At 50.6% G+C, this 15,846-nt stretch overlaps 2 protein-coding genes across 2 annotated transcripts in view; both read left to right on the top strand.

Annotated features, from left to right (window-relative positions):
• The window catches only part of LOC144390801 (C-Maf-inducing protein-like), a 27,304-nt gene extending 15,574 nt beyond the window's left edge, over window positions 1-11,730 (top strand). The window contains exons 5-21 of the mRNA XM_078097256.1: window positions 732-773; window positions 2,629-2,691; window positions 2,794-2,874; window positions 3,219-3,322; window positions 3,638-3,742; window positions 4,982-5,413; window positions 5,830-5,895; window positions 7,085-7,111; window positions 7,213-7,261; window positions 7,345-7,452; window positions 7,552-7,668; window positions 8,093-8,233; window positions 8,520-8,567; window positions 8,666-8,812; window positions 8,920-9,025; window positions 9,120-9,190; window positions 9,314-11,730. Coding sequence (XP_077953382.1) covers window positions 732-773; window positions 2,629-2,691; window positions 2,794-2,874; window positions 3,219-3,322; window positions 3,638-3,742; window positions 4,982-5,413; window positions 5,830-5,895; window positions 7,085-7,111; window positions 7,213-7,261; window positions 7,345-7,452; window positions 7,552-7,668; window positions 8,093-8,233; window positions 8,520-8,567; window positions 8,666-8,812; window positions 8,920-9,025; window positions 9,120-9,190; window positions 9,314-9,367 — 1,761 coding nt within the window. The 3' untranslated portion in view covers window positions 9,368-11,730. The remainder of the gene's footprint in view (window positions 1-731; window positions 774-2,628; window positions 2,692-2,793; window positions 2,875-3,218; window positions 3,323-3,637; window positions 3,743-4,981; window positions 5,414-5,829; window positions 5,896-7,084; window positions 7,112-7,212; window positions 7,262-7,344; window positions 7,453-7,551; window positions 7,669-8,092; window positions 8,234-8,519; window positions 8,568-8,665; window positions 8,813-8,919; window positions 9,026-9,119; window positions 9,191-9,313) is intronic.
• A 58-nt stretch (window positions 11,731-11,788) lies between these two features.
• Window positions 11,789-15,743, top strand: LOC144390802 (uncharacterized). The gene has a single exon (XM_078097257.1). The coding sequence runs from the start codon at window positions 12,758-12,760 to the stop codon at window positions 13,304-13,306; it is 549 nt and encodes a 182-aa protein (XP_077953383.1). The 5' UTR covers window positions 11,789-12,757; the 3' UTR covers window positions 13,307-15,743.
• The last annotated feature ends 103 nt before the right edge of the window (window positions 15,744-15,846 follow it).

The following is a 15,846-nucleotide window of genomic DNA, read 5'->3' as shown; positions in this document are numbered from 1 at the left end:
TGCGTTATATTACCATTCCCGCTCTGTGCTTCAGTATGAGCCTTTTCCCAATCAGATTTTTTTAATATGCTTCACTTTAAAAAAAAAAAACACTATCCAGAAGAAAAGATTCATGGGTTAGTCTTGCAATAAGGAAATATAAATTAAGAAACAACAAGGGTTGATTTTTTAGATTGTTAAATTAGTGCAGGATTTGTTCACCTGGTTATTTATTTCTATTTATTTAGCATGAAACACTTACTGGAGTATTTCAGTTTTGTGTTGCTTTATACAATCAAAGGAAAACATAAGAGCTTTGCTCCACTAGTTATTTAAGACAGATTTTCTTCAGATTTTACATATGGACCAATTTCTTTCTCCAGTATTTTATAGATTTTACGCTAAAAAGAAGCAATCGACAGCAAGTTTGTTCGGCTGAGGCCAAAGACTGTACACAAGGAAAAAGCCTGTTTTCGAGTTTTGTAAAGAATAGAAAAGTTAAAACCGAACCTGGTTGATAGATATTTCGGCACAAAACACACTCTAGAACAACACACGTCTACAAGGCTAGTTGTTTCCCTGTTTCCCTGGCACTGTGTCAGTTCACGTGACGACGCAGTACAAAGAAGCAACCCAACCTAAACGCTACCTAAACATGGCGCTAATCCTAAACATGGCTCAGACATTAGATGGAAACAGCCCTTGTTGTCAACTATTTGACAATAGTTTTTTGTATTGGTCTTTCCCCACAGAACTCTAATCTCAGCACTCAGGATCATGAGAACATCATTGTGGTGAGTTTTTACGAAGTTATGACGATCTTATTGCGAGGCTATGACAATGTTATCGCGAGGCTATGGCGATGTTATGGGGAGTGGGCTATGACGATGTCATCGCGAGGCTATGACAATGTTATCGCGAGGCTATGGCGATGTTATCGCGAGGCTATGACGATGTCATCGCAAGGCTATGACGATGTCATCGCAAGGCTATGACAATGTTATCGCGCGAGGCTATGACAATGTTATCGCGAGGCTATGGCGATGTTATCGCGAGGCTATGGCAATGTCATCGCGCGGCTATGGCAATGTTATCGGCGAGGCTATGGCAATGTTATCGCGCGAGGCTATGACAATGTTATCGCGCGAGGCTATGACAATGTTATCGCGCGAGGCTATAACAATGTTATCGCGAGGCTATGGCGATGTTATCGCGCGAGGCTATGGCGATGTTATCGCGCGAGGCTATGACAATGTTATCGCGCGAGGCTATGGCGATGTTATCGCGAGGCTATGGCGATGTTATCGCGCGGCTATGGCAATGTTATCGGCGAGGCTATGGCAATGTTATCGCGCGAGGCTATGACAATGTTATCGCGCGAGGCTATGACAATGTTATCGCGCGAGGCTATGACAATGTTATCGCGCGAGGCTATGACGATGTTATCGCGAGGCTATGGCGATGTTATCGCGGGGGCTATGACAATGTTATCGCGAGGCTATGACAATGTTATCGCGAGGCTATGGCGATGTTATCGCGCAAGGCTATGACGATGTTATCGCGAGGCTATGGCAATGTTATCGCGAGGCTATGGCAATGTTATCGCGCAAGGCTATGACGATGTTATCGCGAGGCTATGACGATGTTATCGCGAGGCTATGCCGATGTTATCGCGGGGGCTATGACAATGTTATCGCGAGGCTATGACAATGTTATCGCGAGGCTATGGCAATGTTATCGCGCAAGGCTATGACGATGTTATCGCGCAAGGCTATGGCGATGTTATCGCGAGGCTATGGCAATGTTATCACGAGGCTATGGCAATGTTATCGCGCAAGGCTATGGCGATGTTATCGCGAGGCTATGGCAATGTTATCGCGAGGCTATGGCAATGTTATCGCGAGGCTATGGCAATGTTATCGCGGGGGCCATGGCGATGTTATCGCGGGGGCTATGACAATGTCATCGCGCGAGGCTATGACGATCTTATCGCGCGAAGTTATGACGATGTTATCGCGAGGCTGTGACGATGTTATCGCGGGGGGCTGTGACGATGTTATCGCGGGGGGCTGTGACGATGTTATCGCGGGGGGCTGTGACGATGTTATCGCGGGGGGCTGTGACGATGTTATCGCGGGGGGCTGTGACGATGTTATCGCGGGGGGCTGTGACGATGTTATCGCGGGGGGCTGTGACGATGTTATTGCGGGGGCTGTGACGATGTTATCGCGGGGGCTGTGATGATGTTATCGCGAGGCTATGGCGATGTTATCGCGGGGGCTGTGACGATGTTATCGCGAGGCTGTGACGATGTTATTGCGGGGGGCTGTGACGATGTTATCGCGGGGGGCTGTGACGATGTTATCGCGGGGGGCTGTGACGATGTTATCGCGGGGGGCTGTGACGATGTTATCGCGGGGGGCTGTGACGATGTTATCGCGGGGGGCTGTGACGATGTTATCGCGGGGGCTGTGACGATGTTATCGCGAGGCTATGGCGATGTCATCGCGCGGGGCTATGACAACACCTGTGGGCTTCATCCTACAAATCTCCTGCCGCTGACAGCTCACATCAACACTGTTGGCTCCCAGCCTGGATAACTAAGCGATAGGACATGGAAATATTCATCGGTCTCTGTGTGTTGTTCAGGCCATTGCTCCTCTCCTGGAAAACAACCACCCACCACCTGACCTGTGTGAGTTCTTCTGCAAGGTGAGCACATGTGTCAAAGTAGAAGCCTGAATATCTATGGGGAGAAAGGGTTTGAAGCGTTGCACTGTGCTTCCCGGTGATGGTCGTGGCCGTGTGTTGCAGCACTGTCGGGAGCGGCCGCGGTCCATGGTGGTGATTGAAGTGTTCACTCCTGTGGTTCAGAGAATCCTCAAACACAACATGGTGAGAACGGCTGTGTCCTGAGCGGCACGGAGCAGAGAGTCATTAAAAAGAGAAATGTGTTCGCATTTGACCTGTTTGTTAAAATGCAATTTCATGTTTTAAGTCGTTTTAGGATTAAGTTGCTACATTGTCTAAGGCAATGAATGCCTTCAGTTCATCTAAAGCAGTGCATGGGAAGATGTAGTGTAACCGACCAACAGACATAAATCTTTATTGAAATCAGACATGGCAGAAGGATTAGCGCCGTGGCCGTGATTTATTACTCCATCTCAGGAAAACCGACTTTTAAACCTTTTACCTTTCTGATGTAACCCTCCAGTTCGCTCTTCTCGTTTGCCCGACAGGATTTTGGAAAGTGTCCCCGACTGCGTCTCTTCACCCAGGAGTACATCCTGGCCCTCAACGAGCTGAATGCTGGCATGGAGGTCGTCAAGAAGTTCGTCCACAGGTGCGACCGCGTCCCACCCATAGCCGAGTCAACGGGTCCCAGTAGATGGTCAATTTCCTGCTGGGTCACACGCAGACACGTTACTGGCTGCTGGTATATTACATGTTTATCTCAAACCGCATTCTTCTCAGCCCCCTAACGACACATGGAATCTCCATTATTCGCACTCGGAGCAGCACGAGGTGACTGAACTCAGAATGTTCAGGAATCAGGAAACATTCATTGCCGTGATATGTCAGACATGCCAGGGACTTGACTTGTCGGCTGGTGCGTGACAGCAGAGGTATCCAACCTGCGCCCCCGTGTGTGTTGCAGCATGCATGGGCCCACGGGGCAGTGCCCTCACCCGCGCGTCCTGCCGAACCTGGTGGCAGTGTGTCTCGCCGCCATTTACTCCTGCTACGAGGAGTTCATCAACAGGTCAGTCAGTACACACACACACACACACACACACAGTCACCATGGTCTCTACACCTGATTGGTTACAAACCGCGTCATTGGATTGGCCGGAGTGATGCGTTCACACAACTATAGAAGCCCATTTACGCACTAATGTAAGGGGATAAAAAGTCGAAATTATGACATAAAACGTTGTCAAAAAACAAACGCCCCCCTTGGGTAACCGTAGTGGAGCGTAGATGACAACCAGCTACAAGCATCATTTACCATCATTACCGGCACATTAGGAGCAATGCGTCCAGCTCGCAGACCGGTCCGTCAGTCTGAATCTGAGTATCTAATAACTTTACCGAACTATGGAGGAGCCTGCGCACATCTTACCTCATTATTTCCATTTTCCAAAAAGTCGATCCGTATTGAAAGTTGGCGAGATATTCACAGATTTGGACTTTTTTTCCGGTATTTTACAAATACGGACCGGTCTGAGACTAAGAGCCGCTTTTTCTTCATTTAAAAGAAAAATGAATCTGTTTAATATATTTTTTACATCGGCTACTTCCGTATTGTGTTGAAATGCAAGCTGCATTGGTTCCTGCATTGTTGATAGAAAATCATATTTGTGACAAAGATTTTTTTTTTCTCTTATAAAAAAATAGAGAAGGTAATTCATCTGTTGATTTTCTTTAATTATCAAATAAAGTAGGAAGTGATCAGCAACCTCTGAGTAGCAAACTCAGATCTGAGAAAATTTAGAAAATCGAGATGCATCGATAATCGTTTTATCGGTTTAGAATCGAATCGTTGACCTCCTGAATCGGAATCGAATCGTGAGGTGCCAAGAGATTCGGCCTCGCTGCTTGTGTACAAAGTGGCTTCCTCAGTCAAAGTTTGCGATGACCATAAATCCTCCAACGTGGCGCCCTGACAGAAAAAGTCTCTATTGGACATCGTTGCCGTGCTTTTCGGTTTCCTTCCACTGCGCTCCGTCGGGGGCCTTCGAACTTGTTGGCGTCATCTCCTCAGACAGCCTCACCCGGGGGAGGATACTTCTCGGTACCCTTTTCCCCGCCTGCGGCGCTCAGAGGAGCAAGTGACTCTGGTGACGCGTCTCCTGGATACTTTGTCACTTCTACGGTTCCTCAACTCGGTCCTCACTGTCGTTGCTGTCGTACTGTAACACTCCTGTGTCGAGTGTAAGATTTGGCTCTTTTCCGATTCCCTCCCTCCCTCCCTCCCCCCCTCTCCCCCCCCCCCCTGCAGTCGGGACAACTCCCCGAGCCTGAAGGAGATCAGAAACGGCTGCCAGCAGCAGAACGAGCGGAAACCTCCGATGCCGCTGCGCCTGCTGCGCCCCGAGCCGCCGCCGCCGCCGCCTCCGAACGCCATCGTCAACCCCACCCACCCTCAGCCGCCAGCCCCGGCGCCCCCGAACCCCGCCGCGTCCATCCCCTTCTCCTCCTCCCCTCCTCCTCCCCCCCCCTGCGTCGTCACCTCCAGCGAGATCCTGGTGGAGCTGGAGCGGAACAACAACTCGGCCAACGCCCGGCGGAAGGACGGCCCGGCGGCGGTGGAGCGCGAGCCCAACCTCATCGACCGCCTGCTGGTCAGCCCGGCCGCCAGCACGCTGTCCATCCAGCTGCCGGCGCAGGCCGACCGCGTGCTGGGCTGCTTCGCCCTCATCCTCAAGATGCTGTGAGTTCATGTGACCTCACGTGACCTTCTAGCTGCCGACACACAAACGCCCAGAGACCGTCTGTAAAAACACTGGCGTGCTTTCACAAACAGGCACAGCTAGCGTGACGGCGTCCTTGTGTTGGAGATGTGTTGTTTGTTCCGTCATGTGACACGCGGTTTAGATCGGAGGACCTTTGCGAGGCGAGTTGGCGAAGGTGACGTCGGGCGAGCGTCTCGACCCGCAGAGCCGATAGTGGCCGCGTGATCTCGCAACGCGTTTGTAATAAAAGCCCGCGTTGCTCAACTCTCAGAAATGTGACGCCGCTGCGGCCTGCGTCACCCTCGCCTCGCGTTGCTCCTTTATCTGTGTGCTGCACCCTCCTCTGACTCACTCCATCTCCCTTTGCTCCTCCTCCACCTCCACCTTCCGTCAGGTCGGACTACGATGACTGGAGACCCGCCCTGGCCAGCCTGCTGCAGCCCATCCCCTTCCCCAAGGAGTGAGTATCCACACACGCGCTCCTCTGCGATTGTGCACGCGTGTCTTTCTTCATATTCGCTGGTTGCGGCGGAGCTAATTGTAGCATCATTACGTAGCCCTGAGGTGATTTATCCACTTCGTCTTGTTCGTAAGTACGAGAGACTCATTTGGTCATTTGACAAACACCAGCCGTCCAATTACCCGCCCGGATTATGTCTCGTTTGCCGGTTCCGTCGGGCAGCGGTCCTCCTCAGAGCGCCGACACGCCCGCACGCGTAAACGCACACGTGCTGTTAGCGCGCAACGTCGATGTTTGTCCTGCACCTTCTACTTTGGCCGTTTGCTGGGATGTGGAAGGCGCTCTTATTAACCGCCAACATGGCTGATTGCATTGTGGCCAACGATGCTATTTATACCTGACCCAGATACACATTAGATACCGCGTGTGTGCGCGTGTGTGCGTGTGTGTGTGTCTTGTTGCTTGATTAAGGAGCCTCCGCCTGTGGAACACACAGCAGATGTGGCGCGTCGACAGTTGCAGAACTTTAAGGAGAGTTTTAGTGTCCCGTTGATCCAGAGAAAGGCGGAGTAGAGCAACACCGTCACATACTGTAACCCCCCACCCCCCCCCCCGTCCCTTACATCACTCTTTCTCTGCTGGGGCCTGGCGTCTCTGACGTCGGTGCGGTACCTGAACGCCTCTCTGGAGACTCAGGCACCGGGGGCCGCCTCCTCTTCCCCCCTCCTCCCCCCCCGAGAAGCCGCCATAATTGGCGGGTTCTTTTTTTTTCCTAATTGCCCAGCTGAGCGGGCGGACAACTTGTTGTTCCCGCTGGTAAAGAAAACACACCTGTTGCTCACCTGCGCCACTGTTGCCGCCGCCCGCCCACCCCCCGGGGGGGGGGGGGGAGGTCGATGGCGTCATTAAGAGAGACAACAATACTCCCCTGGAAATAAGGAAGGAAATAATGACTCCTGTCGGTGCACGAGGCGCACACACACACACACACACACACACACACAGGCTCTGCACACGTGCGTGCACTTGCACGTTTAAATAACTCGTTGCTCAAGAGAAGAGGCTCGGTGGTGACGGGAGGCGGTTCCGGGCTCTCGACTGGCGCTGCAGTGAAGATTAACCCGTGATGTTTAAGAAGCGGGCCGGATCGCTCACGTCTCTCCCTCTCTCTCCCCCCCCCCCGACGCAGGGCCCTCGCACACGCCAAGTTCACAAAGTAAGTAGCCAAACGCCTCCCGCTCTGATCCAGTACGCTCGCGGCGTCTCGGTCGACGAGCTAACGTCCGCCTCCCCCCGCCTTTTTTGTGTCGGAAACAGGGAGCTGAAATACGTCATTCAGCGGTTTGCCGAGGACCCGAGGCAGGAGGTGGGTCGCCCTTCTGCACGTTCCCGCGGCAGAGGGTTCTGTGCACATTGACCGATGGTGGAACGCGTGTGCTTCTTCACCAGGTACATTCCTGCTTACTCAGCGTGCGCTCGGGTAAAGACGGCTGGTTCCAGCTCTACAGCCCGGGGGGCGTGGCCTGCGATGACGACGGAGAGCTGTTTGCTAGCATGGTGAGCTAGCGTGGGGGCTACACACACACACACACACACACAGAGAGTCGACGTGGCGGGCTGATGAACCTCCCCCCCCTCTTCCTCCTCCCCATCCAGGTCCACATCCTGATGGGTTCCTGCTACAAGACCAAGAAGTTCCTGCTGTCGCTGGCTGAGAACAAGCTGGGTCCCTGCATGCTGCTGGCCCTGCGCGGGAACCAGACCATGGTGGAGGTACCGAGAAGGGTTTGGGGAGCGTGGTGGTGGACGTTGGAGCAGAAGTGGGCGTGGTTGCATCCGTTAGACGCCCCCGTTCGTTTCTCAATAGTAAACCGCGCGTTTGGTCCGGAGAAGGTCGGGGAGTCCGACGAACGGACACCGGCATGTCGGTTCTGTAGGAAAGTCAAACCGCGGTGGAGAGCGGTTCCGCCGCTCTGGTTTCAGTACGACTCCTACGTGCGCGGCGAGAGAGTAGAACGACCCATAATCCATTTTGTCCCGTCACGATGGAAGCGCGGCGACCTCACCGGGGCTTCCGCTCTCCTCCAGAGGAGACACCTGCCACGCTCAGTCTCCTCTGGCTCGGCCCCCGTAGTGCGCTTCATACTGTGTGTGTGTGTGTGTGTGTGTGTGTGTGTGTGTGTGTGTGTGTGTGCAGATCTTGTGTCTGATGCTGGAATACAACATCATCGAGAACAAGGACACCCAGCTGCAGATCATCTCCACGCTGGAGAGCACCCAGGTGGGGCTCCGCATGTACGAGCAGCTGTGCGACCGACAGAGAGAGCTCAAAGAGCTGGTGAGTTCCCCCCAACACACACACACACACACACACACACACACACACACACAGCGAGGTCTGAAGAGAACACGGTGCCGTCCTCGTAGATCCGAACCGAGAACGTCTCGTTCCAGTTCGTTCCATCTCTGCTCACCTGCAGGAGTAAGACGCGTTCTCAGTGACTTACCTCGACCTGCAGTTCCTAAGCGAAGTGAAATGAATGCAGCAGGCGCACACACACACACACACACACACACACACACACACACACACCCTCTACTTAGTTTTCTGTCCGTCTCCCCAGCAAAGGAAAGGAGGTCCCACCCGGCTGACGCTGCCCTCAAAGTCCACGGTGAGACGCCCCTCGCACTGTAACCCTTTCTGCCAACATCCACTGAGATACTTTGCATTCGCTGTTTCGACGTTTGAACGTTTCCCTTTGATGCTCAGGATGCAGACCTGGCCCGTCTGCTGAGTTCAGGTTCCTTTGGGAACTTGGAGAACCTGAGCTTGGCCTTCACCAACGTCACCAGTGCCTGTGCCGAGCAGCTCATCAAGCTGCCGTCACTCAAACAGCTCAACCTCTGGTCCACACAGGTACACGCGCGCACACACACGCACACGCACACGCGCACACGCCAGTGACCAGCCCTGATCTCGTGTCTGATGCATGTCCATGTTCTCTGCTCTCCCGCCTCCCTCAGTTTGGTGACGCGGGGTTACGGTTGCTGTCCGAGCACCTGGCGTGTCTTCAGGTTTTGAACCTGTGCGAGACGCCGGTGACCGACGCCGGCCTGCTCGCCCTCAGCTGTAAGCAAACGACGAGAGGGCGGATTAGTTGAACCCCGAAGACGAGCTCGGCGCGAACGCGGCTAACGTGAAGCCTTTATTTGCCTCTTTTCAGCCATGAAGAGTCTGTGCAGCCTGAACATGAACAGCACCAAGCTCACGGCGGACACGTACCAGGACCTCAAGGTAAAACGGAGCGGCAACTCCCGACACGACGTTTCTATTTTTAGTTTTTACGTTACGACGCGGGCGTTTGTGGCCTCAGGTCTTCGTTTAACCAGCGCGTTTCGACAATGCGTCTCTCCGCAGGCCAAGCTGCCCAACCTGAAAGACGTTGACGTCCGGTACACGGAGGCCTGGTGATCAACCACCCGGCCCTCACACACACACACACACACACACACGGAGGTGACGGAGCGATGTCGCCTCCATCGTTAGACCGCCGCCGAGGAGGAGGAGGAGGAGCCTTCGTCATCTTCAGACGGCCATCAGCAGAAAGGTTTTTTTTTTTCCTAAAACAGTCGCCTTTCACGGACCTCGTCGCTCCGCTCACATCCGTCCCCCGACGCCCCGAAGGAGCCGCGATGTTACTCTTTGTATCTTTCTCTTTCGCCCGCCGTGTTTCACTTTTGGCGTTTGTTTTCATATCCAAGTCCAAAGTCCAAAGTCCAGGTCCAGGTCCAGGTCCAGGTCTCCCTCCCGCTCATGTTGTGAGCCTCTTTTCTCTCTCTCTCTCTGCCCTCCTCCCGCCCTGAAGGCTTGGACCCAGCAGCTCACATTCCAGTTCTCCTCCGGTCCGCTCCGCTTATGTAGCTCGCTCCCGTCCCCCGTCCCCCCGGCGGTTTTCAGGGTCTCCCCCGGCTTCTGGTCTCTTTGGGGTGAGAAAGTGAGGCGCTGCCTGCGAGAGAAGAAGGGGAAGCCGTGAGACTCTTGTCGCTGCAAAAAGATTTTCTCTTTCAAAAGATTTTCTGTGTTTCTCTTCTTGCGCCGGTGAAACTTTTTTGGGACCTCGACAGGAACGAACGGCGACGTTGGTTCCTTTTTTAAAACGTGTTCTCAGTGCAGCACACTGATTATCTCCCATTTCTATCTAATAGGAAAGCTGTGTAGCAGTAGCTGGGGGGGGGGGGGGGTCGGGGACCTCCTCGTATTTATTATTTGTGTTGTTAAAGCCTCTTTTACTCTCTGGAGCCCCGACGGAAGTGAAGCACGGGTTCGCGATAACGTTTATCAGAAGAAGCCCCGATGGGATTCATATAAGACGCCGATCACCAGCTCACAGCCCTCCCGTCTTTATCAGAAAGGACACCTGCCAAACGGTTTTTTTGGGGGGGGGGGGGGGGGGGGGGGGCGTTTTTAGGCCGTCGCCATCAATGAACGGGACAAAATTATTGTACATATCGCTTCGCATTGAGCTATGAGGGACGACGAACGGGAGGAGGGGGGTCAACTTTCGGCCACGTTTACCCGTCTGCATCTCCTATAAATGTCCCATGACCACCCTGTCAGAACCCCCCGTTCCCCTCGGCCCAGCTGGGGCTGGTTTCTCTGCAGCCCGCCCGCCCGTCCCGCCGCCCCCATCGGTTTATTCGCGACCGATTCGGTTTATCGGGCGCCGTGAGAGTTTTCGTCTCTTTTGGGTCTCTTTCCAATCCTGTAGATACACAAATGTAAATAGTTCGGTCCTCCCTGAACCCCCCTGTTTTTACCCCAATCATCCTTTTCCGTAGCGCGCAGCCCGTCATCACTGGGCGCCCGGCGTTGCCTTCATCTTCTGCGTGTGGTTCTTATGTTTGTTTTTTTTACACAAAGTGCACTGTAATCTAACGTGTTTTTCATGATATCTTTATGAAAACGTCTTCGATTGGATCTCTTTAAATCAGACATTTGTTTCCTGGCGTTGTCGTTTTATTTTGCATGTACATGTTTCTGCGTCACCCGGTGTTTTTATTTTGTAATTTTTGTTTTTATAAAAAAAGGTTTGAAAATGTAATAAAAGGGTCTGATCACTATCTGACTGAGGTTAAGGACTGAAATGGGGCGTTCCCGTCCCGTGGCCGGATGGATCCTATTGGTTGAGGCCGTGAGGATTTGAGCGCTTTTGCCTGAAGGATGGACTGAAGCTGCCAACAGCTGAGCTTTAAAGTTTTTCTATTTTTGTCCTAATGCCTGACAGATAATCATATCAGAGCTGGACTTCATTGACTGAGCATTTTGATTTTACGTCCAGCTTCACTGTGGTTTGTTTTATTCCAAATGTCTGAATGTTTGAGGAGAATTTGACATTTTGGAAAGAAATGGGTTTTTTTTTTTTTTTTTTTGAACGTCCAATGAGAGGATTGGGAGCATGAACGTCCTGTGAAGTGGGCGGACCCTCACTGAACTCCTCCCACTGAGTGTTTGAGGCTCCTCCCTCTTGTCCATTGGGTTCTAGAAGGAACCGGCCTGACTATTGAATAAAAAAAAAAAAAAAACTTGATTACCCACAATTCCTTGTAGTAAAAACATGTTTGGCAGCTGGGGGGGTCGCCCATCATGTTACTCTCTTTTTTTAGTCTTTCTCCGCGTTGAATTGCTTCTCCAGCTGAGTTATTATTATTATTATTATTATTATTGCTACTGCTGCTTTGTGGCTGTTGTAATAAAAGTACAAAAGATCTTCAACAGGAAAAATAACTGATGTAAAATTATTTCAATTAAAAAATAAATTGTCTGAATTAAGTCAACTGCTTGTAGAATGTGTTTAAAAAAAAAAAAAACTTGCCAGACACACTTTTAAATTGTATTATTTCTATTTTATTTATTTTATATTGTGCGCAATTGAAATGTGTACACGTGTAAAAACATCCTCTCACCCGCAGGAAGAATTCCCTCCATCAGGGTGGACAGAAGTGTGACGGAGGTACAACACATTTAACCTCCACATCAATGAGAACTACTGTAGTACTACTGTAGTACAGCGTACTGGATTTATTTGAGTAATAACTGGATCAAACGCCAGTAGTAATACTTTAAAAACTATAAGAAATACATAACCTGCTCAGTAGGCCATGCTGATTAAATCATACAACTTAAACGTGACAAATAAAGCCCATTTTGGTTTTCTTCAGTACATTTTTATGTAATTGCTTACTATAAAAATCAGACAAGAAGGTAATAAGCAATAAACCGGATTAAAAACAACAGCTGGAGGTCATGCGCTGACTCCTTATTTCAACCAACTCGTCAAAGTCTTCTCCCCCCTCCGTTTCTATGGATGGAGAGGAACACCGGCAGCTGTCCTCTCCATGCGCCGTCCGCGGACGTCCTAATCTCACGTCTCTTCAGGACAGGAGTCCGTCGTGGAACACCGTGTCTTCAGCTGTAACCTCGTCGGAGTTCTTCATTAGCGGTCAACACCAAAAAAGGGGAACAGATCTATAAAGAGTCCCAACAACTCATGTTTGCTTTACAACTTCCAAGATAAGTCAGCATCTATTTTCATTTTCTCAGTTCTGTGTCCTCCGTCTTTCATAATATAGCAGAAAGAAAGGATGAAGACGCGTGGCTTAAAATCTACAGGAAACATTTTTGGGGTTTCTTCAGTTCTGACTGTTCCGTCAAGTCCGTCAAGCTCCTGAAGTTTGCGGATGACACCACCTTCATTGGACTGATCTCTGGTGGGGACGAGTCCGCCTACAGGTGGAGTCTGACCATCTGGTGTCCTGGTGCAGTCAGAACAACCTGGAGCTCAACGCTCTGAAGACAGTGGAGATGGTTGTGGATTTCCGGCGGAACAGCGCCCCACCCTCCTCCATCACCCTGTGTGACTCCCCCGTCACTATTGTGGATTCCTTCCGTTTCCTGGGCTCCATCATCACCCAGGACCTCAAGTGGGAGCTGAACATCAGCTCCATCACCAAGAAGGTTCAGCATAGGTTGTTCTTCCTGAGGCAGCTGAAGAAATTCAACCTGCCAAAGACGATGATGGTCCACTTCTACACGGCCATCATCGAGTCCATCCTCTGCTCTTCCATCACCGTCTGGTACGCTGCAGCCACAGCCAAGGACAAGGGCAGGCTGCAGCGTCTCATCCGCTCTGCAGAGAGGGTGATCGGCTTCAATCTGCCGTCCCTGCAGGACTTGTTCGCTTCCAGGTCTCTGAAGCGAGCTAAAAAGATGGTAGCCGACCCCTCTCACCCCGGACAAAACCTGTTTGTGCCCCTTCCATCTGGCAGGAGGCTGAGGTCCATCAGGACTAAGACCTCCTGCCACACCAACAGTTTCTTGTCGGGCTCATCAACAGAGCCGGTCCCCCACTGACTGACTATAACATTCCACCGGTCACTCCCCTTCATACTGCACACGTCACTTTGTCGTCACTCGTCACTTGTTCGATAGTGCACTTTATTTTTTAACTTTTAAAATATTTTTAACTTTAACTTTATTCTCTTATTTTATACTAACCCATAGCCTTATTCCACTAACCCATTGCATTAGCATTTCATTTTATTACTTGTGCACTGCTGTCCTGTTGTCTATTGTTTCTACTGTCACGCACCAACCGCCAAGACAAATTCCTTGTATGTTTGACATATTTTGGCAATAAATGTTTCCTGATTCCAGAAATGAAAGAAAGGGAAAGCAGGAAAATGGTGAGGGGTGGGGGGTGGGGAACAGAACTGTTTCAGATGCGACAAGATTCACAAGTTCCAGATTTTCACCAGAACAATGGACCTCAAGTCCAATTTCAACCTCAAAATAAGAAGAAAACCCATATTGAAAGTATCCCAAAACCAAATTAAATACATTTTTAAAACACCATTTAACGATGATTTTAACCTTACAAACTTTAGCAGCTTTCAACTCCGGTGAATACACACAAATCAATTTTATCCAATTACTTTTAGCTTGAATACTTTTTAAAACACACATTTCATTAAATATATAACAGTTTATCTTGCATTTGATGCCATAATTAGTCGACCACTCAAAAGCTCACCGGCTCCTCCTTCAGGCTTTATTCTTTATTCTTCCTGTGAGTGAGTGAGTTCCTCCAACCCGCCCTGATCTCCAGATCGTCTCCACCTGGTGCATCCAGATCCTCCGGCCTGGGAGACGTGACCTAAGCGTTGCCTCGACATTCACATCACGCGCACAAAAGATCCGCGATGAATAAGATGTGCGGCGTGTTCAGGAGCACGAACCCAGATGATTGTCATTAACGCGACGTCGTCGTGTGTTCGCTCCTCAGTTCGCATGGATGCTTGGCTGTGGCAGCCTCATCACGGATTACTCTGCGTCGCATTTCTGCCCATGACGACCTCGTACTTACACGCCTTTAGGTGCCATAAACCGATTTTCATATTAGTTTGACGTTGACTACTATAAGAATATAGAATTTTATGCAATTTCTGCATCTGATCAATTCTACTGAAAGTTATTCTTTCAAAGTCTAGCAAATAGTATATTTACTTTTATTCTGGTGGTACTGAAGAACCATAGTCAGGTAGCTGCGTTATGTATTTTCTTGCTTATAAATGAATATCTAGAACTAACGTTGGCATCATGTGTTTTGCCTGAAACAAAGAGGAGCGACTGACCTTCATCGGCGTGATCAAACGATGGCTGTGACTTCTGTTTGTTTAAACTGGGTTCAGACGGGAAGGATCTCAACATCCGGCCTGAAGACGAGCGACGCCGTTCGACACCAATTGTTCCAACAATTCCTGAGTCTGGAAGTGAGTTTCCTACAGGTGTGAAACGAGCGCTGAAGAACCAGCTTTTAGACCTTCGCGGCGGGACGGTGCAACCGGTCAAATAAAGCCTGAGCCGTGACAGGCTGACCCAACATTTTTAATTCAAATCAATAATGCGACAGAAAAGTGGGTTGAACCATCTGTAGAAAGCTGCTTCCCCTTCCGACGCTGGTACGGTGCAGAAAACTACATTTTCTTTTGAGACCAACCCCCCCCAACCAAGTGTGTCGTCTGTTGGTTAGAAAAAGAAAAAAAGAAAAGTTCCATTTGGCAAAGAGGGGAAAGGAAGCAAGTCCGTGGAAAGGCTACAGAGACGCATTTAAACCGCGGCCTGCAGGTCTGTGCGTCGGGTGTTCTGGAACCTCACGTGGACACTCTGCAGCCCTCAGACCAACACTGGCTTTTTTTTTTTTACTTTGGTCTCATCTAAATCAGCAAACCGCCTTCAAAAGTTCATCGCCTCTTGAAGGCAGACTTCCTAGAGGCGCCGAATCAAGGACAAAGAGGCCGCACGAGGGTTCGGACTGACAAGTCGCACCAAAAAACCAACAACCACGAGCGCGCTGGAAGGTGGCCGGGGAGTTCAGGGGTGCGCGCGGAGCTGATTGGCTGAGGCTGCGCGTTGGCAACAGTTGCAGCAACCGTTGCCTCACATTCGGTGTAATGCGTCTGAACAGAGCCTCACGCTCCAGAACCGCGGCCGAAGCACAACGAGCACCTGGACACCAGGAGCTTCTCAAAGGGGTCGCTTTGTCTTCAGCGGCCTGCTGCCAAGTGCTTCGCTTGGTCTTCAGAACTGGTTCGGCGGCGGCGGTTTAGTTGGGACTCCCGGTTCCCAGTTTGGGCTCCGATGACGTCTCACTGAATCCGTCAGAACCCACGCAGCCATGATGGAAGGAGGGACGGCGTTTTGGTACAGCGCAGTAATAAAACCATCATGTTACTTCCATAATAAATAAAAAAGAATAATAATTACACCCCATAAAAAAAAGCTTGCCATATCCTACTCAATGCAGTGGAATACATAAGAACATTTACAAATAACTGCAGCAAAAAATAAAACAGTGTGGTATTTTTTTAAAGTGTGTGAGCATGCTGCTTAAG

The sequence above is a fragment of the Gasterosteus aculeatus genome, chromosome Y, assembly GCF_964276395.1.
Source record: "Gasterosteus aculeatus chromosome Y, fGasAcu3.hap1.1, whole genome shotgun sequence".
In the NCBI taxonomy this organism is placed as follows: domain Eukaryota; kingdom Metazoa; phylum Chordata; class Actinopteri; order Perciformes; family Gasterosteidae; genus Gasterosteus; species Gasterosteus aculeatus.
The sequence above is the reverse complement of the archived record's forward strand: the minus strand, read 5'-3'. Positions and strand labels throughout refer to the sequence as shown.